Below are 19,991 nucleotides of genomic sequence, written 5' to 3'. Positions count from 1 at the left end.
CCCTCCACTAGTGTTCTATCCCACTGGGAATAAAGTCCTTGCCATGGCTTGTAAGAGCTGTGTGATCTGACCTCTACCAGTTCATACATGCTTATTTCCGTCCACTGTCTCTCCTGATTCATTATGCTCTAACTGGTCTGCTGACCTTTTCATTTTTGAACACACCCAACCAACTTGTAGCTGGTGGCTTTTTCCTTTGCTACTTCCCATCTTGAAAGGCTCTTCTCTTATGTCCTTGGGTGATTGGCTCTTGCTTTCCCTTGGGAGATGACTATGTGTAAAGCAAAGCCCCACTCCACTCCCCAGCACACATTGTCTATCCAGTTATTCTGTTTTACTCATGGTATTTATCACTCAAAACAATTATTTAAATTGTTTGTTGATTCTCTTCTTCTAGTTCTCACTAAGCAGAGCTGGTGTCTGTTTCTCACACCCTTGTATCAACAGAGACTTGAGCAACTATGCCTGGTACATCATAGCCTTGAATATGTATTTGTTTTGTTATTAAAAGAAATAAGTATACAGTGAAATGAAAGTTCAAGGAGAGGATTCTGAAAAGTTTTCCCAGATTGGATGGGGGAAAATTAATAAACTGTGATACAAACCCATCTTTTCCCTATTTCTCTAATACTCACACTTCTCATTTCTCCTTGTTTTAATGAGTGCTAAATGTGTTACCTTATCAAACTAGAACTCTTTACACATGGCGAAAGTATGCTCGGCACACACTCCCTGCATCAGAATCACAGTAAGTGCCCAGTTTAGAAGTGGGACTCAGGAATGTTATGCACCCTAAAGCTTCAGAACCAGCACCTCTGGATGACTACTCCTGGGGAGTATAGTCCCCATTTCTCATGCCACCTTTAAATAAAAAGCTACACACTTATTCCTTGGGCATTTAAATAGGAGTTAATTTTTCTCTGCTAAATCACTGTCACGTCACTCTCTTATTTCTTTTCTTTCTTATCCCTTACTAAAACAAAAATGTTTATTTCCGTTTAGGTACCTTATGCTTTTCAGTCTTACTATACATGCTTAGAAAACAACAACAGATTTTGGTTGCAAAGAAGTAGCTGTTTCTTTGACAAACAAATGGTAGTCTTAATATTAATATATTATTATTTTCCTTTAATCTCTACCTTGTGATCTTTCTCATCTTGTGGTGGTTCCCATACAATTCCAATTCAGTTTCTCATTCCTGCCTGCCCTGCTTTGAGGGAAGAAAACTCAAGAAATGATGGGAACTATTAGTCTGCTTATTGAAGTGTGTATCTTTGAAGAAGGCCTTCTGTTAGCTGGTTTGGAGCAGTTAAAACAGAGTCATTGCAAGGCTGGCTGTGGTGGCTCCTGCCTGTAATCCCAGCATTTTGGGAAGCTGAGGCGGGTGAATCATAAGGTTAGGAGTTCAAGACCAGCCTGGCCAAGATGGGGAAACCCTGTCTCTACTAAAAATACAAAAATTAGCCGGGCGTGGCGGCGGGTGCCTGTACTCCCAGCTACTCGGGAGACTGAGGCAGAAAATTGCTTGAACCTGGGAGGCAGAGGTTGCAGTGAGCTGAGGTCTTGCCACTGCATTCCAGCCTGGGCGACAGAGCGAGACTCTGTCTCAAAAAAATAAAAAAACAGAGTCATTGCAAACAGAATATAATGGCGGGAGTGACTCTCCTCACTATATGAATGTTACCTGAATCAGTGTTCAGAAGACACAATAAAAAGACTATAGATTTGCAATCTGTAACCGTGGCTTCAATGTGGCTTTCTGTTGTGGAGATATATTACTGTATTTCATTCCCCAATCCTGAGTAGTCATGAAAGGATGTATTTCTGTTAATATCATAACTTTTGTAATTTATTGTTATTCTTTCTATATTTTGTTCTTTATCAGCAAATGCTATTAAATGTTCCTAGATCGTACTTAATCTTCTTGCTCCATCATTTCACTGTTTCTCCTTTTCAGTCTTTCTATTGGTGAAATTTTAACTTTCCCTTTGTTAAATAATTATAAATATTTTCAATGTTCTACGTGACAGAGCTTGTACTTTTTATTGAGGAGTTCTAAGTTACTTGATTGGTTTGTTAATTTGTTATAATTCATCTCATGATTTTTGCTGTTTTTATCTACTACTATTGTGTGTTCTTGAACACAAAACTTCACTTTTATGTAACCTAATGCCACTTTCTACCAGCTTTAGATTTTATTTTTCTTGCAGAGTCTTAACTGTTCCAGAAATAAATATCTCTCTTTATATTTATCTACCTTGTCTTCTACCTTTTTTAATCTTTTCTGAAATGAAACATAAAGAGTTAAATTCCTTGACCCTAACTAAAGCAGCTGCATAAGACTGTTGCTACCCTACTTTATCTTCTCTACAGCACTTATTATTATATGGAATGATTTGTTTTTATGTTAAGCATCTGTCTATACTCCCCTATCACCAGCACTAGTAAGTTTCTTGAAGGCAAGGACTCAGTCTTGGACACACCCAGAAAGGTGTGTGTGGCATGTTATAGGTAAATGTTTGGCTACTGACTCACTGTCTGCAAAAAGAAAGAAGATTAAATGTGTAACTTTTGATGTATGTATCATAGTTGGAATCATTTTGTGAACTGATCTTTTTAGTCTGTCGCACATTTTGAAGATTAGCAGCCATGTGAATACATCTACACATATGCTATATTGATATTTTCAATATTCTACATGACAGAACTTGCACTTTTTATTGAGGAGTTCTGTCATGTAAGTTAAGTTGATCAGTTTGTTAAATAATTATCCTTACAATATGTGACTTTTTCCTACAATAACATTTTGAGATTGAAAATAGCATTTGAAAATTAAAAAGAGCATACCTTTTATTGAAACTTGAATGTTTTCGAAAAATAAAGTCTTGCCAACTACCTTGTCATTATCCAGAAACCAAGGAAGAAAGCAATGGAAAGTTCCAGCAACAGTGATAGTGATTCAGGCACATCATCAGACACCTCAAGTGAAGGCATTAGTAGTAGTGATTCAGATGATCTAGAAGAAGATGAAGAGGAAGAAGATCAAAGTATTGAAGAAAGTGAAGATGATGATTCTGATTCAGAGAGTGAAGCACAACATAAAAGTAACAACCAGGTATAATTTTTTTCATGGACAGTATCCAAACATTATTCATATTTAGAAATTAACTGGTTTATCTTGACTCTCAAAGTCTGTAGTTTTAAAGTTAATCATTACTTTGAGTTCATACTTTTGCCCAAGAAAGAAGATGAAGAAATATTTTTAAAGGGACATATGGTATTTCTTTTATGAATTTTTAGATTTTTAGATATTATCATAAGGCATTAGGAACACTTTTAAAGTATCCGTTTTTATCTCCAGGTTTTACTGCTTGATAGTCTTTATCTTAATAGATGTTAGGAACTTACCTTTTCATTTTTATTTCTAGGTGCTATTACATGGTATTTCAGACCCAAAAGCAGATGGACAGAAAGCAACTGAAAAAGCCCAGGAAAAAAGAATACACCAGCCATTACCTCTTGTGTCTGAATCCCAGACTCACTCATCATTCCAATCCCAGCAGAAGCAGCCTCAGGTTTTGTCACAGCAGCTTCCATTTATTTTCCAAAGCTCTCAGGCAAAGGAGGAATCTGTGAACAAACACACCAGTGTGATACAGTCTACGGGATTGGTGTCCAATGTGAAACCTTTATCTTTGGTAAATCAAGCCAAAAAGGAAACTTACATGAAACTCATAGTTCCTTCTCCTGATGTTCTTAAAGCAGGGAATAAAAATACCTCTGAAGAATCTAGTTCATTGACCAGTGAATTGAGATCCAAACGGGTGAGTTACAAATTATTTATACAAGAATTTTACTACTAGAAACAGATAGAGCTTCTATATTGTCTTATAATACACAAGTTTAAGTTAAATTCTACCCTCATTTTTATACCTTCTTAGTCTCCAGGAATAGAATATGTACATCAGAAAACTAAATGTCTCTCATTTTATATTCATATATGTATCTGTTTAATGTATTTTTGGCAATGCAATCATGTTACTCCAGCTCCCCTGCAACCCATCCCTAAGATAAGCCCCCACACCCAAGATCTAAGGATTTAGAAATAAGGGGATAAGTATGTTTGAATAAGACAAGCTTCACAATTACTTGGGTTTAAAATTAATGTCCTTTTTTTCCTAATACCAATTTTTTTTTTTTTTTTTTTTTTGAGACAGGGTCTCAATCTGTTGCCCAGGCTGGAGGGCGGTGGCTCAATCTCAGCTCACTGCAACCTCCACCTCCTGGATCCAAGTGATCCTGCTGCCTCAGCCTTCCTAATAGCTGGGACTACTGGCGTGCGTCACGACACCAGGCTAATTTTTGTGTATTTAGTAAAGATGGGGTTTCACCATGTTGGCCAGGCTGATCTCGAATTCCTGACCTCAAGTGATCTGCCTGCCTCGGCCTCCCAAAATGCTGGGATTACAGGCGTGAGCCACCACATCCAGCCAAATATATTCTTTTTCAAAGAAATGGACTCAAGTAATTTACCTCTATAGTTCTAGAATGTATACATTTTAAGTGTAAAAACCCTTCATAAAGAATCACTTTTCTGGCCAGACATGGTGGTTCACACCTGTAATCCCAGCACTTTGGGAGCCAAGGCAGAAGGACTGTTTGAGACCAACCTCCGCCACATAGTGAGACCCTGTCTCTACCAAAAAAAAAATTCCTTTGCCATTTCTAGAAGTAGAAATATAACTTCTACTTACACAAATACTGGAAACACTCTTCAGAGAATTTTCTCATCTTTGTTTTTCTTGCTGTTGATTTTACTACATAGACTACCTTCATATGTCCAGCAAAATTCTAATAATTAAATGAGTATTGCTTTTTATTCTAGAATCAGCCTAGAGTAGCAAACCATTATGTTTGAACACAATATTACAAACATTATCATTAGGCAACTTAATTAGATAACACTTGTAGAGCATTTACTGTTTGCCAGCCATTGTTTTAATTGCTGAACATACATTAACTTATTGGTCATAACATCTATGAGTGCTACTAATATTATCCTCATTTACAGATGATAAAATTGGACATTCACATTAGACTCAACTCTAAAAGATTACCTTCTCTTTGTCAGTACCTGTCATTGAGTTAGAGGTACCTACCTGCATCCCTCATTAGTTCGTTATTTTCTTAAAGGTTATTTAATCACTGAATCCTTCAGTACTCTTACACTGAAGACAATGTAACTTAAATCCATATAGATTGATTGAATACATAGACCAGGAGTGGAATTTTGTAGATCTTATGTCAGCTTTCTTTTATCAACTTTTTTTTTTTTTGAGGCAGAGTCTCACTCTGCTGCCCAGGCTGGAGTGCGGTTGCGGGATCTCGGCCTCGGCTCACTGCAAGCTCTGCCTCCCGGGTTCACACCATTCTCCTGCCTCAGCCTCCCAAGTAGCTGGGACTACAGGCGCCCGCCACCACACCCGGCTATTTTTTCTGTATTTTTAGTAGAGACGGGGTTTCACCGTGTTAGCCAGAATGGTCTCAATCTCCTGACCTCATGATCCACCCGCCTCGGCCTCCCCAAGTACTGGGATTACAGGCATGAGCCACTGCGCCCGGCCCTCTTTTATCGACTTTTATCTGGAGGACTTTTTGTGATCTGCAGGGTCTCGGGGAGCAAGAGCTTGGAGGTAGGACAGGTTTTGGAACTCGTCTCCTCTTCCCGTCCAAATGGGTTTGTTTGTTTGTTTTAGGCAGAGTCTCGCTCTGTTGCCCAGGCTGGAGTGCAGTGGCGCTATCTCGGCTCACTGCAAGCTCCACCTCCCCGGCTCAAGCATTCTCCTGCCTCAGCCTCCCAAGTAGCTGCTACTACAGGCGCCTGCCACTACCCCCAAATAATTTTTATATTTTCGGTAGAGATGCGGTTTCACCATGTTGGCCAGGCTAGTCGCAAACTCCTGACCTCAAGTGATCTGCCTGCCTTGGCCTCCCAAACTGCTGGGATTACAGGCGTGAGCCACCGCGCCTGGCCCCAAATGGGTATCTTAAAGCAGCAAGAGGTTTGCTACTATACAGGTCTCAAATTTCTCTCCATCTCCTTTTTACACATCACCCCTGATTTTAAAAATGATAATATGTGTACTATAAAAGAGCAATTTGAATAAAATATAGAAATCTTTGGCTGTTATTAAAAACTTATTGGTGTCAATATATGGGAAGTGATTCTTTAGAATTACAGTGAGGAACACTGTAATTGTTGCAGAAAATTAAAATACAAAACTAAAGGGACTTTGGTTTTTATGGCCCTTTGGACCTGTATATTTAGAAGGAAAACTTACTACCTATAAAAAAAGGTTACAAAATTATTACATAATTATGTTCTAACAGACGAAATCACTCATTTTTCTGCTGAAAATTTAAATCTTGTATATATTAAAGTATTTTATGTAAGAATTTTGCTATAAAATTACATTGAAAAAGTACATCTAACTAGTATAATTTTCTGTAATTTACTGAATAATTACTAATTAAGCACTTTCTCTTTGTAAGATATTGCCTTAGGTACAAATATTTTGTGACAGTTTTTATTTGCAAAGGTTATCTTAATTTCTAAACTAATACAGCATAGTTGTTTTTCATAAATGAAAAAGTTTACATTGCTTACTGCTTGTTAGTACTGCTGCTTTAAAATATTTAATAAGTATTTCAGGCTGAGTGCAGTGGCTCATGCCTGTAATCCCAGTACTTTGGGAGGCCAAGAGCAGGTGGATCACGTGAGGTCAGGAGTTCAAGGCCAGCCTGGCCAACATGGTGAAACCCCTTCTCTACTAAAAATCCAAAAAAAAGGCTGGGTGCGGTGGTTCACGTCTGTAGTCCCAGCACTTTGGGAGGCCAAGGCAGGTGGATCACAGGGTCAAGATATCAAGACCATCCTGGCCAACATTGTGAAACCCCATCTTTACTGAAAATATAAATATTAGCTGGGTGTGGTGGCATGCGCCTGTAGTCCCAGCTACTCGGGAGGCTGAGGCAGGAGAATCGCTTGAGCTGGGGAGGCGGAGGTTGCAGTGAGTCAAGATCACGCCACTGCACTCCAGCCTGGAGACACAGTGAGCGACTCTGTCTCAAAAAAAAACAAAAACAAAAAAAACAAAAACATTAGCCAGGTATGATGGCACGCGTCCGTAGTCTCAGCTACTCAGGAATCTGAGGCAGGCTTGAACCCGAGGTGGGGGTTGCAATGAGCCAAGATCGTGCCACTGCACTCCAGCCTGGGTGACAGAGTGAGACTCTGTCTAAAAATAATAATAAGAAGAATAAATACAATATTTAGTAAGTATTTTATATAACGTTCCATCAGCATTTACACTTGCGAAATCTCCATCACAAATCTTTGCTGATTTGAGTGTTAGGAGCCCAAGTCTGATGCTGACAACACTGCTGATTTTAATTTCAAGGCAATCATTTTCAATGTAGAATTTTACCTTAGATTAAGAAATTCTACTCCTTCTGTTAACTGAAAAGATCTTAATAATTCTACTGCTGCTTATTTTTATGTAATATTTTAATCGTAGTAGCTTAATAAAAATCATGATTGTATTGTTTTCAAGGAGATTCTAATAGTTAAATAAGTTTTTGTTTCTTTATAGACATAAATTTTATGGCTTAATGGTTTATAATCTTTTCCAAGAAAATTGTATTTTTCTAAATTGTTTACTCTGGAATGTTACTATGGAAAGGCACACTAAAGTAGAACCCACAGAATGTCCACTTCCACCAGCTTAGTGTCTTAAATCTTTGCTTCACAGAAGTTCTTGCTCAGGAATTTACTCATTCAGCAACCTAAAATTGTTTTTTGAGCACATACCAAGCACAGGGTTCTGAGCAATGTCTTAGGAAGACCATAAAGGTGAATAAATGAGTGTTTCTACCCTGAGGAATTTATCAAAGATGTTAAGTTATCTCCTTAGAGATTTCAGGCATATAGGCATATGCTATGTATACTAAAGATGGTGTGGCATAAGAGTACATATAGTCACCAACTTAAACTTGTTTGACTTGGCTGGGCGCAGTGGCTCACACCTGTAATCCCAGCACTTTGGGAGGCCGAGGCAGGCGGATCACAAGGTCAAGAGATCGAGACCATCCTGGCCAACATGGTGCAACCGTATCTCTACTAAAAATACAAAAATTAGCTGGGCATGGTGGTGCATGCCTGTAGTTCCAGCTACTTGGGAGACTGAGGCAGAACAATCGCTTGAACCCGGGAGGTAGAGGTTGCAGTGAGCCAAGATCGCACCACTGCACTCCAGCCTGTCAACAGAGCAAGACTCCGTCTCAAAAAAAAAAAAAAAGACTTGTTTGACTTATGATCTTTCAACTTTACAATGGTGCAAATGCTATACACATTCAGTAGAAATCGGTACAATAGTCCCTTGATGCTGGGCAGCAGCAGTGAGCCACAGCTCCTGCTTGGCCACATGATAATGAGGGCAGACAACCAATACTCTACAGTGTACTGTGTTGGTAGATTATTTTGCTCAACTTTAGGCTAATGTAAGTGTTTTCAGTATATTTAAGGTAGCCTAGACTAAGCTGTGATGTTTGGTAGGTTAGGTGTATTGTATCTGTTTTTGACTTAATGATATTTTCAACTTTCGATGAGTTTATGGGGAAGTCACCCCATGGCAAGCTGAGGAGCATCTGTATAAAGAGGTAAAGGAGCTCAAAGGAAAGAGGCAAAGAATGCTGGGAAATTTGGAAAGCTTCTTGGTTTGGATCTTGAAGAATAAACAGTATTTTGTCAGCTTGAAATTTCTTTTTTTTTTTTTTTTTTCTTTTTTTGGAGACAGAGTCTCGCTCTGTTGCCCAGGCTGGAGTGCAGTGGCCGGATCTCAGCTCACTGCAAGCTCCGCCTCCCAGGTTCAGGCCATTCTCCTGCCTCAGCCTCCCGAGTAGCTCGGGCCATAGGCGCCCACCACCTCGCCCGGCTAGTTTTCTGTATTTTTTAGTAGATACGGGGTTTCACCGTGTTAGCCAGGATGGTCTCAATCTCCTGACCTAGTGATCTGCCCGTCTCGGCCTCCCAAAGTGCTGGGATTACAGGCTTGAGCCACCGCGCCCAGCCTGTCAGCTTGAAATTTCTAAGAGGAGGCTATTTCATGCAAGAAAATGGTTTTAGGTTTGGATTATTATGAAAATGGAAGCAACAGTAAAGCAAGGAGGATAGTCAAAAGGCGTATAATTTTTAAGGGGTAAAAGCTAATTAAATTTTATTTAGTTACAGCCGAAATGTAGCAACCAACTAGTCATAGCTGTTGCTACTTTTACAGCACTTGTATATCATGATTTAAATTTGTGTGTGATATGATAGTTGTAATTTGTTTTCAGATATTGAAAGCAAATAAAAGCAATCTTTGTTTTGTGGTACATTTTGTTGTGTTTTTTAACTTATGTTTCAACAGGAACAATATAAACAGGCATTCCCATCACAGTTAAAGAAACAAGAGTCATCTAAGAGCCTGAAGAAGGTTATTGCAGCTTTGTCAAATCCAAAAGCAACCTCTAGTTCACCAGCACATCCAAAACAAATATTAGAAAACAACCACCCAAATCCATTCTTGACAAATGCACTTTTAGGTAATCACCAACCAAATGGAGTTATTCAAAGTGTCATTCAAGAAGCTCCTCTAGCACTTACTACCAAAACTAAAATGCAGAGCAAGATTAATGAAAACATTGCTGCTGCAAGTAGCACTCCTTTTTCCTCACCTGTAAATTTGAGTACAAGTGGGAGAAGAACCCCTGGCAATCAGACACCTGTAATGCCCTCTGCCTCTCCCATCCTGCATAGTCAAGGGAAGGAAAAAGCAGTTAGCAATAATGTAAACCCGGTGAAAACACAGCGTCACTCCCATCCTGCAAAACCTTTAGTGGAACAATTCAGAGGAACAGATTCAGACATTCCCAGTAGTAAAGATTCTGAAGATTCAAATGAGGATGAAGAGGAAGATGATGAGGAAGAAGATGAGGAAGATGATGAAGATGATGAATCTGATGACAGCCAATCAGGTTATTTTCATTTTAAAATTTAAAGTATTTCTCTAAATGCTATATGAACCAGACATTTTAAAGCATTTCTTAATTCAGACTTAAAATCACTGTGATTTACTGTGTTTCACACAGCTTTGTGCATTTCTATAATGAGCTCGTAAAATACAGGAGTAATTGATACTGGAAATCCTAAGTCAGATTCTCAGCTTGTTATTCATTTGACATTAAACAAATAATCACTTTAGGATGAATACAAATGATGCATAAATTAAGACATAATTTCATCAACTTGCTTAATTTTTATTTCATTCAGGACCACTCTTCTTTCATTTCTTCTGCTACTTGTTAAAATGTATCACCAGGTGTTTTGAACAAAGATAGAATTATAGTCATAGTCATTCAGAAAGTACCAAAAACCTAAATCTCTATGAATGTTCCATCAATAACAGAAAATTTGTTAAATAACATATAGATGACTCTCTGATTTAATTTTGAGTCACTTTTTTTTTTTTTGCTGGATCGGGGGTTAACTTCTTTGCATTTTTATTTTCCTTCCCTCTCCTCATTCCACAGAAGATTGAAAACATAAAATACAAGAGAGCTTAAATTGTGAATACAAAAATGAAATACGTATTATAAACATTTGTGGATTTGTTACTGGTCAACTACAGATTCAACTAATTTTTTTAGCAGCTAATCTGAATAGGAAAATATACTCAGCTGTACAATTTATAGTGTCCATAAGTTAAAAACAAACTTCGTGCTCAGGGTAAGGACCACTCTTCCTGGGGTTTCCATAAAACAACTTCGTATGATAGATCATAAATATCAATATTCATTACTTTAAAAACTTTTATAATGAATTTCAATATAGGCAAATGATATCACACAAACCAGAATTCCACAGAAGCTATTGTTCTGTGAACTATGAGGAAACAGTCTAAGTATTACTCCTATGTTTATCAAGTTTAATCTAGTAATAGATTTTACATATCTAGAGGAACGGATGCATCATACATAGAACTACATAGCTAGAACAAACTTAAATTATTGAATTATCCTACTATAATTATTTCTGTAGGCCTAGTTTTTTGAGAGGCCGGAAAAGCCTGATGAAGTCTTGTATGTAAATAGAAAAACTGCAGCCAAAAAACCAAGAATCTCCTGTTGAAACTGGTTTTCTTTTACTCCAGAGCCCAAATGGAAGTATGATGGTAGTTCCAGATTTCTCTTTCTCATATTTGACTTACTGTACTTCATAAGCTATTGGAATCTGTTAGTTTGAATAGTCAATTTAATCCCCGTTTACTTTAGTTTCTCCATTAAATAAAAAATTATTTTGACACCAAGCAGAACTCATCATGTGAATAATGTCACATGAGAACTGTTTTATGATTAAAGTGTTGAGTAAAACTTACACTTTAAAAAAATTTTTTTGAAGATTTATATCCTGCATACACTGTTCTCAAATAGCTTATAACATTTACTCTGTAGGAAAATTGCTCATTTGAGTTCTCATTCACAGTTGCTGGTTCCTGAGCTAGTCCATTTAGATACAAACTGCAAATTATTGGTGATTATCTAGTTATAATATACAAATGCTTCTTTTACTTCCCAGAATCAGATAGTAATTCAGAATCAGATACAGAAGGATCAGAAGAAGAAGATGATGATGATAAAGACCAAGATGAATCAGATAGTGATACTGAAGGAGAGAAAACTTCAATGAAACTGAATAAAACAACTTCCTCTGTCAAAAGCCCTTCCATGAGTCTTACAGCTCACTCAACACCTCGTAACCTCCACATAGCAAAAGCCCCAGGCTCTGCTCCTGCTGCCTTATGTTCTGAATCCCAGTTACCTGCTTTTCTTGGTACATCTTCTTCCACACTTACTTCAAGCCCACACTCTGGTACCTACCCTTTATTTTTATTATTCTAAAGTAGAAGTCAAACCATAGCAAGAATTTTTATTGATAGAGTGTTCTGGAGATGATCTCACTGGAATCAAGATTAGAGTTAGATTTTAGGTTGGCTAAGGAAGGTCAGCATGTATTTTCAAAGAATATGACTTATAACCTGGTCTTTTTTTTCCCCCTGATTTTCCAGTTTAAGGATCTGATTAATGACAGTTCTTTTGGTTTTGAACCTTTTCTGCTTTTGTGTTCAGTTTGTGCTTCTAGAATGTAGAATTTAATTGACAGTTGGACTTTTTTGTACACTTGACCCTTGAACGCAGGATTTAGGAGCACTGGCTCCACACACAGTCGAAAATCTACATGGAACTTTTGGCTTCTCAAAAATTTAACTGTTAGCCTACTATTGACCAGAAGCCTTACTGATAACATGAATAGTCAATTAACATATGTTGTATGTGTTCTATGCTGTATTACAATAAAGAGAAAAGACAAATGTTAGTAAGAAAATCATAAGCAAGAGAAAATATATTGACTCTTCATTACATGGAAGTGGATCATTATAAAGATCTTCATTCTCATCTTCATGTTGAATAGGCTGAGGAGGAGGTGGATTGGTCTTGCTGTCTCCTGGGTGACAGAAGTGGAGGAAAATCTGAATATAAGTGGACTCACACAGTTCAAACCCATGTTGTTCAACGGCCAACTGTACTTTATAAAGAAGCTCACTTGGTTACTTAAGATGCTATCTGCCCAACATGTAGCCAGTGTCGTTTCTATTAGAGAGTAGCAATCTTATTCCATTAACATGCCATGTCCTTTTTTTTCCTATTTGACTTTTTATAAATTCCTAGAGGTCTTCATTAAACATTTCTACATTTAATATTCCAAAACTACTCTCAGTTCTCATTCCATGTCTAAGAAAATATAGATGTATACAGTAAAATATTTTGTTATTTTACTTATTTCATTCTCCTCTTGTCAATTTCTAGCTTTGCTTTCATTTACCACATACCAGTATGATAGCCTACTAATTTTAGATTAGTTTATTTATGTTTGTGAAACTTGATCTCGGTCTTTGAAAATTTTTACATAAAATCATAATCCTGATCCTTGGTGGTTTAGGTTAATTAAAAGACCTGGTAGTGTTTTTGACTATGGATATATATGGACATAGAAATTAAATCATCTTTAAATGTATGAGCCAGCTGTTGAAATTTTTCAGCATCCGAAAACTCATATTTTCAAAGTCAACAATTTAAAAAAGTTTTCTGAAACCTCTTTCTGTCCTGCTTCTCTAGCCATTTCTTTAATAACAAAATGAGAGGAAAGGTATATATTTTTACCTTGAATTGTATTTTCTTTAGAGAGAAAAACTGGTTATTCTGTCATTCAGACCTAAAAGAACAAAAAAGCCCCCTGCCTTATACAGTGTTTTATTGAAAACCATCTAAAAATAATGTATAAATTATAGAAATACACTAAATAATCCAAGTCATTAACATATACTTTTTAAAAGAAAACTGTCTAAACGATCAAGATTATTATCTCTATTAATGAATTTTTTATATTAACCAATTGAATTTTTTTAAAGGCACTTCCAAAAGAAGAAGAGTAACAGATGAACATGAACTGCGTATTCCATTGGAATATGGGTATGCAAAATAAGGTTTCCCTTTTTCTTTTTCCCCCATATATTTATGCACGTTTGATGTATACTTGATTTCTTATTCTCTACAATTAATAAAAGAAGTACATAGCTGCATAGTATTTATTAGAGCGGAAGAGCCAGAGCAAAGGGCAAGGAATTTGGTATATCAGAAAACTGAAATTAATCCTGTTTCCTGGAGGTATGGCAGAGCTGGGGTGGGATGATACAGCCAAGTAGGAACATGACTGATAAAGAACCAAGAGCAAATCAGATGGCAAAGGGCAGGAGTACAGCGAGATTGTGAGAAGTTTTTGTGAAGATAGAATTAAAGGACAGTAAAAGCTACTTTGGTCAAAATTGAGGGACTCAACCAGAGTTTGGCTAAAATGGTTTAATTAGAAATGACAGCTTTTAGACTGAATGTACGTGAACCCCAACCAGCAGAGAGCCAGGTTTACTTTACTCCTCTGTTAAAGCTTTTCAGATGTAAAAATCACTATACATTGACACGTTACTGAAATGTCAGAGTACCCAAAGTAATCAGTTACGATTTCTAAGCATTTTGATGGAGTTTAATATATAAATTGAATAATTAATTTTTTAGTTGAACTAGCTAGAAATCTAAATAATTTTGACAGTTAATATATTTGGGTTGTTTGAGGAGTTTTTGTTTTCATTTTTCATGTTTTCTAGAGAACATGTATACTTTAACTTATTTTTAATTTTTAAAAGCTGTCTTAAAATTAAGTATGTTATAACCTTCATTTCTGTTATGTGTAGCTGGCAGAGAGAGACAAGAATAAGAAACTTTGGAGGGCGCCTTCAAGGAGAAGTAGCATATTATGCTCCATGTGGAAAGAAACTTAGGCAGTACCCTGAAGTAATAAAGGTACATACTTTTCACCAAATAATGTACATTTGGTGCCTATTAAGCATGATCATGTACAAAAAAAAGTGTACTCCTTTCTCAGATAAAGTTCCTTGATACTAAATATTCTCTTGTATGGGACTATTGTACTTAACCTAAATTTATCTCCTATAAATTTATAGCCCCTTGATAGAATATGCAAAACATTAGTGTCCTGAAGCTAGCTATACATCAAAGCTGGGTTGTAATTATTAAAACCTGAAGTGGAAAAATATGTGATTTTTTCAGTATCTCAGCAGAAATGGAATAATGGATATCTCAAGGGACAATTTCAGCTTCAGTGCAAAAATAAGAGTGGGTGACTTCTATGAAGCCAGAGATGGACCGCAGGTATCCACTTTTTAAAAAGTATAGTCTTTGAACCAAAAAGTAGTACCATAACCTAAATGAAGTAAATTTCACTACACTCTGGAGCATTGCCTTTCTTTAATTAGTTCATATGGCTATACATATAACTTTGTGGTAAGCACTCATTAAGGCCTCAATTAACTATGTTTCAGTAACAAGGAGCTTTGACATAATAGGTATCTTTTTCATAAATAAGTAAATTTTTTCTGTTTTTATTAATTCAACCAATAATTTTACAATTTATATAGGTATAAAAGCATCTGCATATTCATATGAAATATAGGAAAACATTAGTTTCCTGAAAAGTACAGCTAGTTTTAAAAACTAATTTGAATATGAAGACCCTATTATAATCAGTCAGTCCAAAAGAGGATATATATGTCCTAGTGTTTTGGAAGAATCTTGTCCATTTGATTATCCCACACTATATGTTGCATTTTCACAAGTTTGATAAGTTTTTTTGTCATTTCTTAAAACTAGGTGAATGAAATTTCTGGTTTTTGCAGAAATTCAGTTTTTACATTAATTGGTGCACATTTCTGAACATATCACCACAGCTCCCTTTGAGCTTATAGTGTTAAGTATACATCCTCACTAGTCAGCAAAAAGAACCCACCAAGGAGATCTCATTTCCTATATGTTTTCTTTAATGCTTTCTCTTTGTTCCTTAGTTGTATTCAGCTGCATGTGCTTATTATTCCCTTTAGCTGCATTGAAAGGGGTCCCAGTTAAGGAGTGATGAGACCTAGATTCTTGTTAATCTGTGAAATACTCTTGTAATTCTGAACAGTAACAAAATAGTGCCCACTTTGCCCACAACTTTGTTATCTGCCAAATAGAAACAATTTTAATATATATAAATATATTACACTTCTGTCTCATAGGATTATGGCAAGATTAAAATGAGATCATATGCATAACAATGTTTCAAAAAGGCTAAAATGCTCAGCCACCTAAAGTTGATATTTTCCTTCTTCATTGAACCTGTCTCTCTTCTGTCCCATCATAATGCATAGAAAAAATTTTTTTGCCAATTAATATTTTCTTTGTGAATAGGGAACTTTTCTATCCTATCTTACCCTTAAATTTTATGATTTAGAAATGGAAAAGGTCTCCCTCATTCTGTAAGAGGTTTATTTTGAGTTTGGAAGCTTAAAGGAGTTTTTTAAGGTCACACACAAGGCTGAGACATAACTAGAACTCAAGGTTTCTGAAAAAGTAATCTTTTGCATACATCATGTAACCTATTTTCTATTGTAGTCCATGACTTTTAAAGAAAGAAGTTATGTCCAGATCTACCTGTCTCTTTATTGGTAGTTCTAAAATGTCAAAATGTGTTTATCTGAGATTTATAGAAATATATGGAAATATATTCTAGGGTTTTCTATTTTTTTAAACAAAAAAAATTTTGACTTAGACTAAATCTGTCACCAGATTCTTAGAATTTTAATGAACCACAGTGTTACACATTCTATATACACTGCATCAGTTTTAAAGTCATTATTAGAAACTTTAAAAATTATCATTTTAAACATTTTTGTTTCATGTTGTCACATTCTTACTTGTATTATTTATGCCAAAGATATCTTTGTGATTTTAAGTTCCATAGATTTTTGTTCTGAGAGGAAAGCTAATTGGTATTTAACATATAAAGGATTTTGTTTTATATCAGTGATAATTAGACCTAATCTATAAAGCCTCATTACACAGAATAGAATGTTCCTTGACATGCATTCACTTTTTATTAAATATAATCAGTGTTTTCCAAATGCACACTGTCTTGTTGAGATCAATTCCAATCAAGGAAATAGGATGAATTACTAAAGCCAAATATGTTAAGCTGCCAACATTTCAGCAGAATGCTAGGGGAAAATATTCGTAATTTCGAGAGCATTTCTTTTAGCTAAAACCAAAATTAGTACACAGGAATTCAGGATACTTTTAGAAAACAACAATTAAAGGTAAGTCATCCAAAAAAGTGTTCTAGTTAATTAATTAGAGATGCATATAGTTATAAAACCATGTACATTTTTATATACTGGATTATGTGATTAATAGGTTTAAGCATATGGTTAACTGGAAATATATGTCATTATATAAGAATGTTCTCTGAAAACCAAGATTATATATTTTTGTTATAGTAATTATGATGTGAAATAATTTTGATCACACTGAATTTTGTAGAAGATGTAAAATATAGGGTGGCACAAAGCTACTGTTACCATGCAATGATGATCCTATGTATTTACAATATATCTGCTTTTATGCAAATTGTATAAATGGTTTGATGATGAAACATGTTTTAAAAAGTGTGCATATTAAAAGACTAGAAGGAAATGTGTCAAAACTAATAATGGATGTAATGGTGATAGCAATGGATTTTTTTGCTTTCTACGTTTTTTGCATGTTGTGTCTTTTCAAAAATTTGCTTGTTTTATGTATATAATGTGAAAAACAGGCCAGGCATTGTGGGTTACACCTGTAACCCCAGCACTTTGGGAGGTTGAGGCGGGCAGATCACTTGAGCTCCAGAGTTCAAGACTAAGCCTCAGCAGTGGCGGGCGCCCCTCCCCCGGTCTCGCTGCTGCCTTGCAGTTAGATCTTAGACTGCTGTGCTAGCAATGAGGGAGGCTCCGTGGGCATGGGACCCTCCGGGCCAGATGTGGGATATAATCTCCTGGTGTGCTGTTTGCTAAGACCCTTGGTAAAGTGCAGTATTAGGGTGGGAGTTACCCGATTTTCCAGGTGTTGTGTGTCTCAATTTCCTTTGGCTAGGAAAGGAATTACCTTCCCCCTTGCACTTCCCAGGTGAGGTGATGCCTTGCCGTGCTTCACCTCTCCTTGGTTGGGCTGCACGGGCGGACCAGCGCCAACTGTCCGACATGACACGCCCCAGTGAGATGAACCCGGTACCTCAGTTGAAAATGCAGAAATCACCCGTCTTCTGTGTTGCTCACGCTGGGAGCTGGAAGCTGGAGCTGTTCCTATTCGGCCTTCTTGGGCGCGCTGACAGCTCTATTCTTAATCACTCTCCTATTAAAACATTTTCCTGGGAAGTATATTTTTTTCATCATTTGTTAATCTTAAAAGATATCCCAAAACCCCCAACATTAGTCCTATATGTTCTAATTTTACTTAACACATTACAAAAATTGCATCAGCGGAATTCCAATTCTCCATATATTATATATAAAATTTAGGAGATAACACTCTGCTAGAAGATAATATCTGCAGTGCAGAATTCTGGGTTTTTCTCTAGTTTATTGAGACAATGATTTGTTCCTTCCAGGAGTATAATTTACATCAAAGGCCATTCATCTCAACATTAAATACTAAAGAGTAAAAAAGTTAATTCAAAACAAAAAACAAGTCCCCTCACCCCCAAAGTCTATACAGCAACCTATGATAAATCTGAAAGAGAAGCAACAGCCCATCAACATTTTATTTCAGAATAGATAAAATCATTAATTTTTTCTTACATTTAAGAATTTCTTTGTTGTTGATATTATTTTTAAAGAAAATCCCTAATTGAAAAAATTTTTTTCTTTAAAAAATAATATTATTGTGGCATATTTACATGCAATAAAACAAAATCATTTTTAAGCATGTAGTTTGGTAATTTTTTTAGGGACACAGTGCTTTGTTTATTTTTCTTTTCAGCTTTTATTTTAGGCTCAGGGGTACATGTACAGGTTTGCTAGGTGGGCAGGCTATACATCACTGAGGTTCAGTGTGCAAATGATCCTGGAGCACAGTACCTGATTGGTAGTTTTTCAACCCCCACCCCTATCCCCCCCACCACCACTCTCCCCACTCAAGTAGTCTCCAGTGTCTGTTGTTCACATCTTTGCATTTGTGGATATTCAATGTTTAGCTGTCACTTGTGAGAACATGTGATATTTAGTTTTCTGTTCCTTCATTATGTTTCTTAGGTGATGGCCTCCAGCTGCATCCATGTTGTTATAAAGGATAAGATACCATTCTTTCTATGGCTGCATAGTATTCCTGGGCATATGTATACCATTTTCTTTATTCAGTCCACTGTTGATGGGCATATAGGTTGATTCTATGTCTTTGCTATTGTGAATAGTGCTGCAGTGAACATGTGAGGGCATGTGTCTTTTTGGTAGAACAATTTATTTTCCTTTGGGCATATACTCGGTAAGTGGGATTGCTGGGTCTAATGATAGTTCTGTTTTAAGTTCTTTGAGGAATCTCCGCATTGCTTTCCACAGTGGCTGAACTAATTTACATTCCTACTATCAGTGTATGAAGTGTTCCCTTTTCTCTGCAATCTTGCCCACATCTATTGTTTTTTGACTTTTTATTAATAGCCTTTTATTTTTGAGATGGAGTCTTGCTCTGTCACCCAGCTGGAGTGCAGTAGTGCCATCTCAGCTCACTGCAAGCCCCACCTCCCAGGTTCACGCCTTTCTCCTGCCTCAGCCTCCTGAGTAGCTGGGACTACAGGCACCCGCCACTGCACCCGGCTAATTCTTTTGTATTTTTAGTAGACACGGGGTTTCACTGTGTTAGCCAGGATGGTCTCAATCTCCTGACCTCGTGATCCGCCTGCCTTGGCCTCCCAAAGTGCTGAGATTAGATTACAGGTGTGAGCCACTGCACCTGGCCAACAATAGCCATTCTGACTCGTGTCAGAATGAGATAGTATTTCATTGTGGTTTTAATTTGCATTTCTTTGTGATTAAGGGTGTTGAACATTTCTGTGTATATTTGTTGGCTCCATGTATTTTTTTTCAGGAGTGTTTGTGTCCATTTTTTAATGGAGTTCTTTTTTGTTTTTGTTGAATTAAGTTTCTTATAGAGTCTAGATATTACACCTTTGTCAGATATATAGTTTGTGAATATTTGCTCCCATTCTGTAGGTTGTCTGTGATAGTTTCTTCTGCTGTACAGAAGCTCTAGTTTAATTAAGTCTCACTTGTCAATTTTTATTTTTGTTGCAGTTGCTTTTAGGGACTTAGTAATAAATTCTTTGCCAAGGTTGATGTTCAGAATGGTATTTCCTAGGTTTGTTCCTAGGAATTTAAGTCTTTAATCCACATAGAGTTAATTTTTGTATATGGTGAAAG

At 36.5% G+C, this 19,991-nt stretch overlaps 1 protein-coding gene across 50 annotated transcripts in view; it reads left to right on the top strand.

Moving 5' to 3' along the window:
- Window positions 1-19,991, top strand: part of BAZ2B (bromodomain adjacent to zinc finger domain 2B) — a 412,036-nt gene that overhangs the window by 278,632 nt on the left and 113,413 nt on the right. For 27 of the 50 annotated variants that reach the window (XR_012421149.1, XM_074009241.1, XM_074009227.1 and 24 more), the window contains 7 exons: window positions 2,912-3,115; window positions 3,429-3,824; window positions 9,468-10,074; window positions 11,675-11,968; window positions 13,566-13,626; window positions 14,403-14,511; window positions 14,779-14,880. Coding sequence is in view for 48 of the 50 variants with exons in the window: in XM_074009241.1 (XP_073865342.1) it covers window positions 2,912-3,115; window positions 3,429-3,824; window positions 9,468-10,074; window positions 11,675-11,968; window positions 13,566-13,626; window positions 14,403-14,511; window positions 14,779-14,880 (1,773 nt within the window). In the remaining 2 variants the exon portion in view is untranslated. The remainder of the gene's footprint in view (window positions 1-2,911; window positions 3,116-3,428; window positions 3,825-9,467; window positions 10,075-11,674; window positions 11,969-13,565; window positions 13,627-14,402; window positions 14,512-14,778; window positions 14,881-19,991) is intronic. The other 23 variants (XR_012421150.1, XM_074009246.1, XM_074009240.1 and 20 more) reach the window with 3 other exon arrangements.

This window comes from Macaca fascicularis, chromosome 12 (assembly GCF_037993035.2).
Source record: "Macaca fascicularis isolate 582-1 chromosome 12, T2T-MFA8v1.1".
Lineage (NCBI taxonomy): Eukaryota > Metazoa > Chordata > Mammalia > Primates > Cercopithecidae > Macaca > Macaca fascicularis.
Note: the sequence above shows the minus strand (reverse complement) of the source record. Positions and strands in the feature narration are given on the sequence as shown.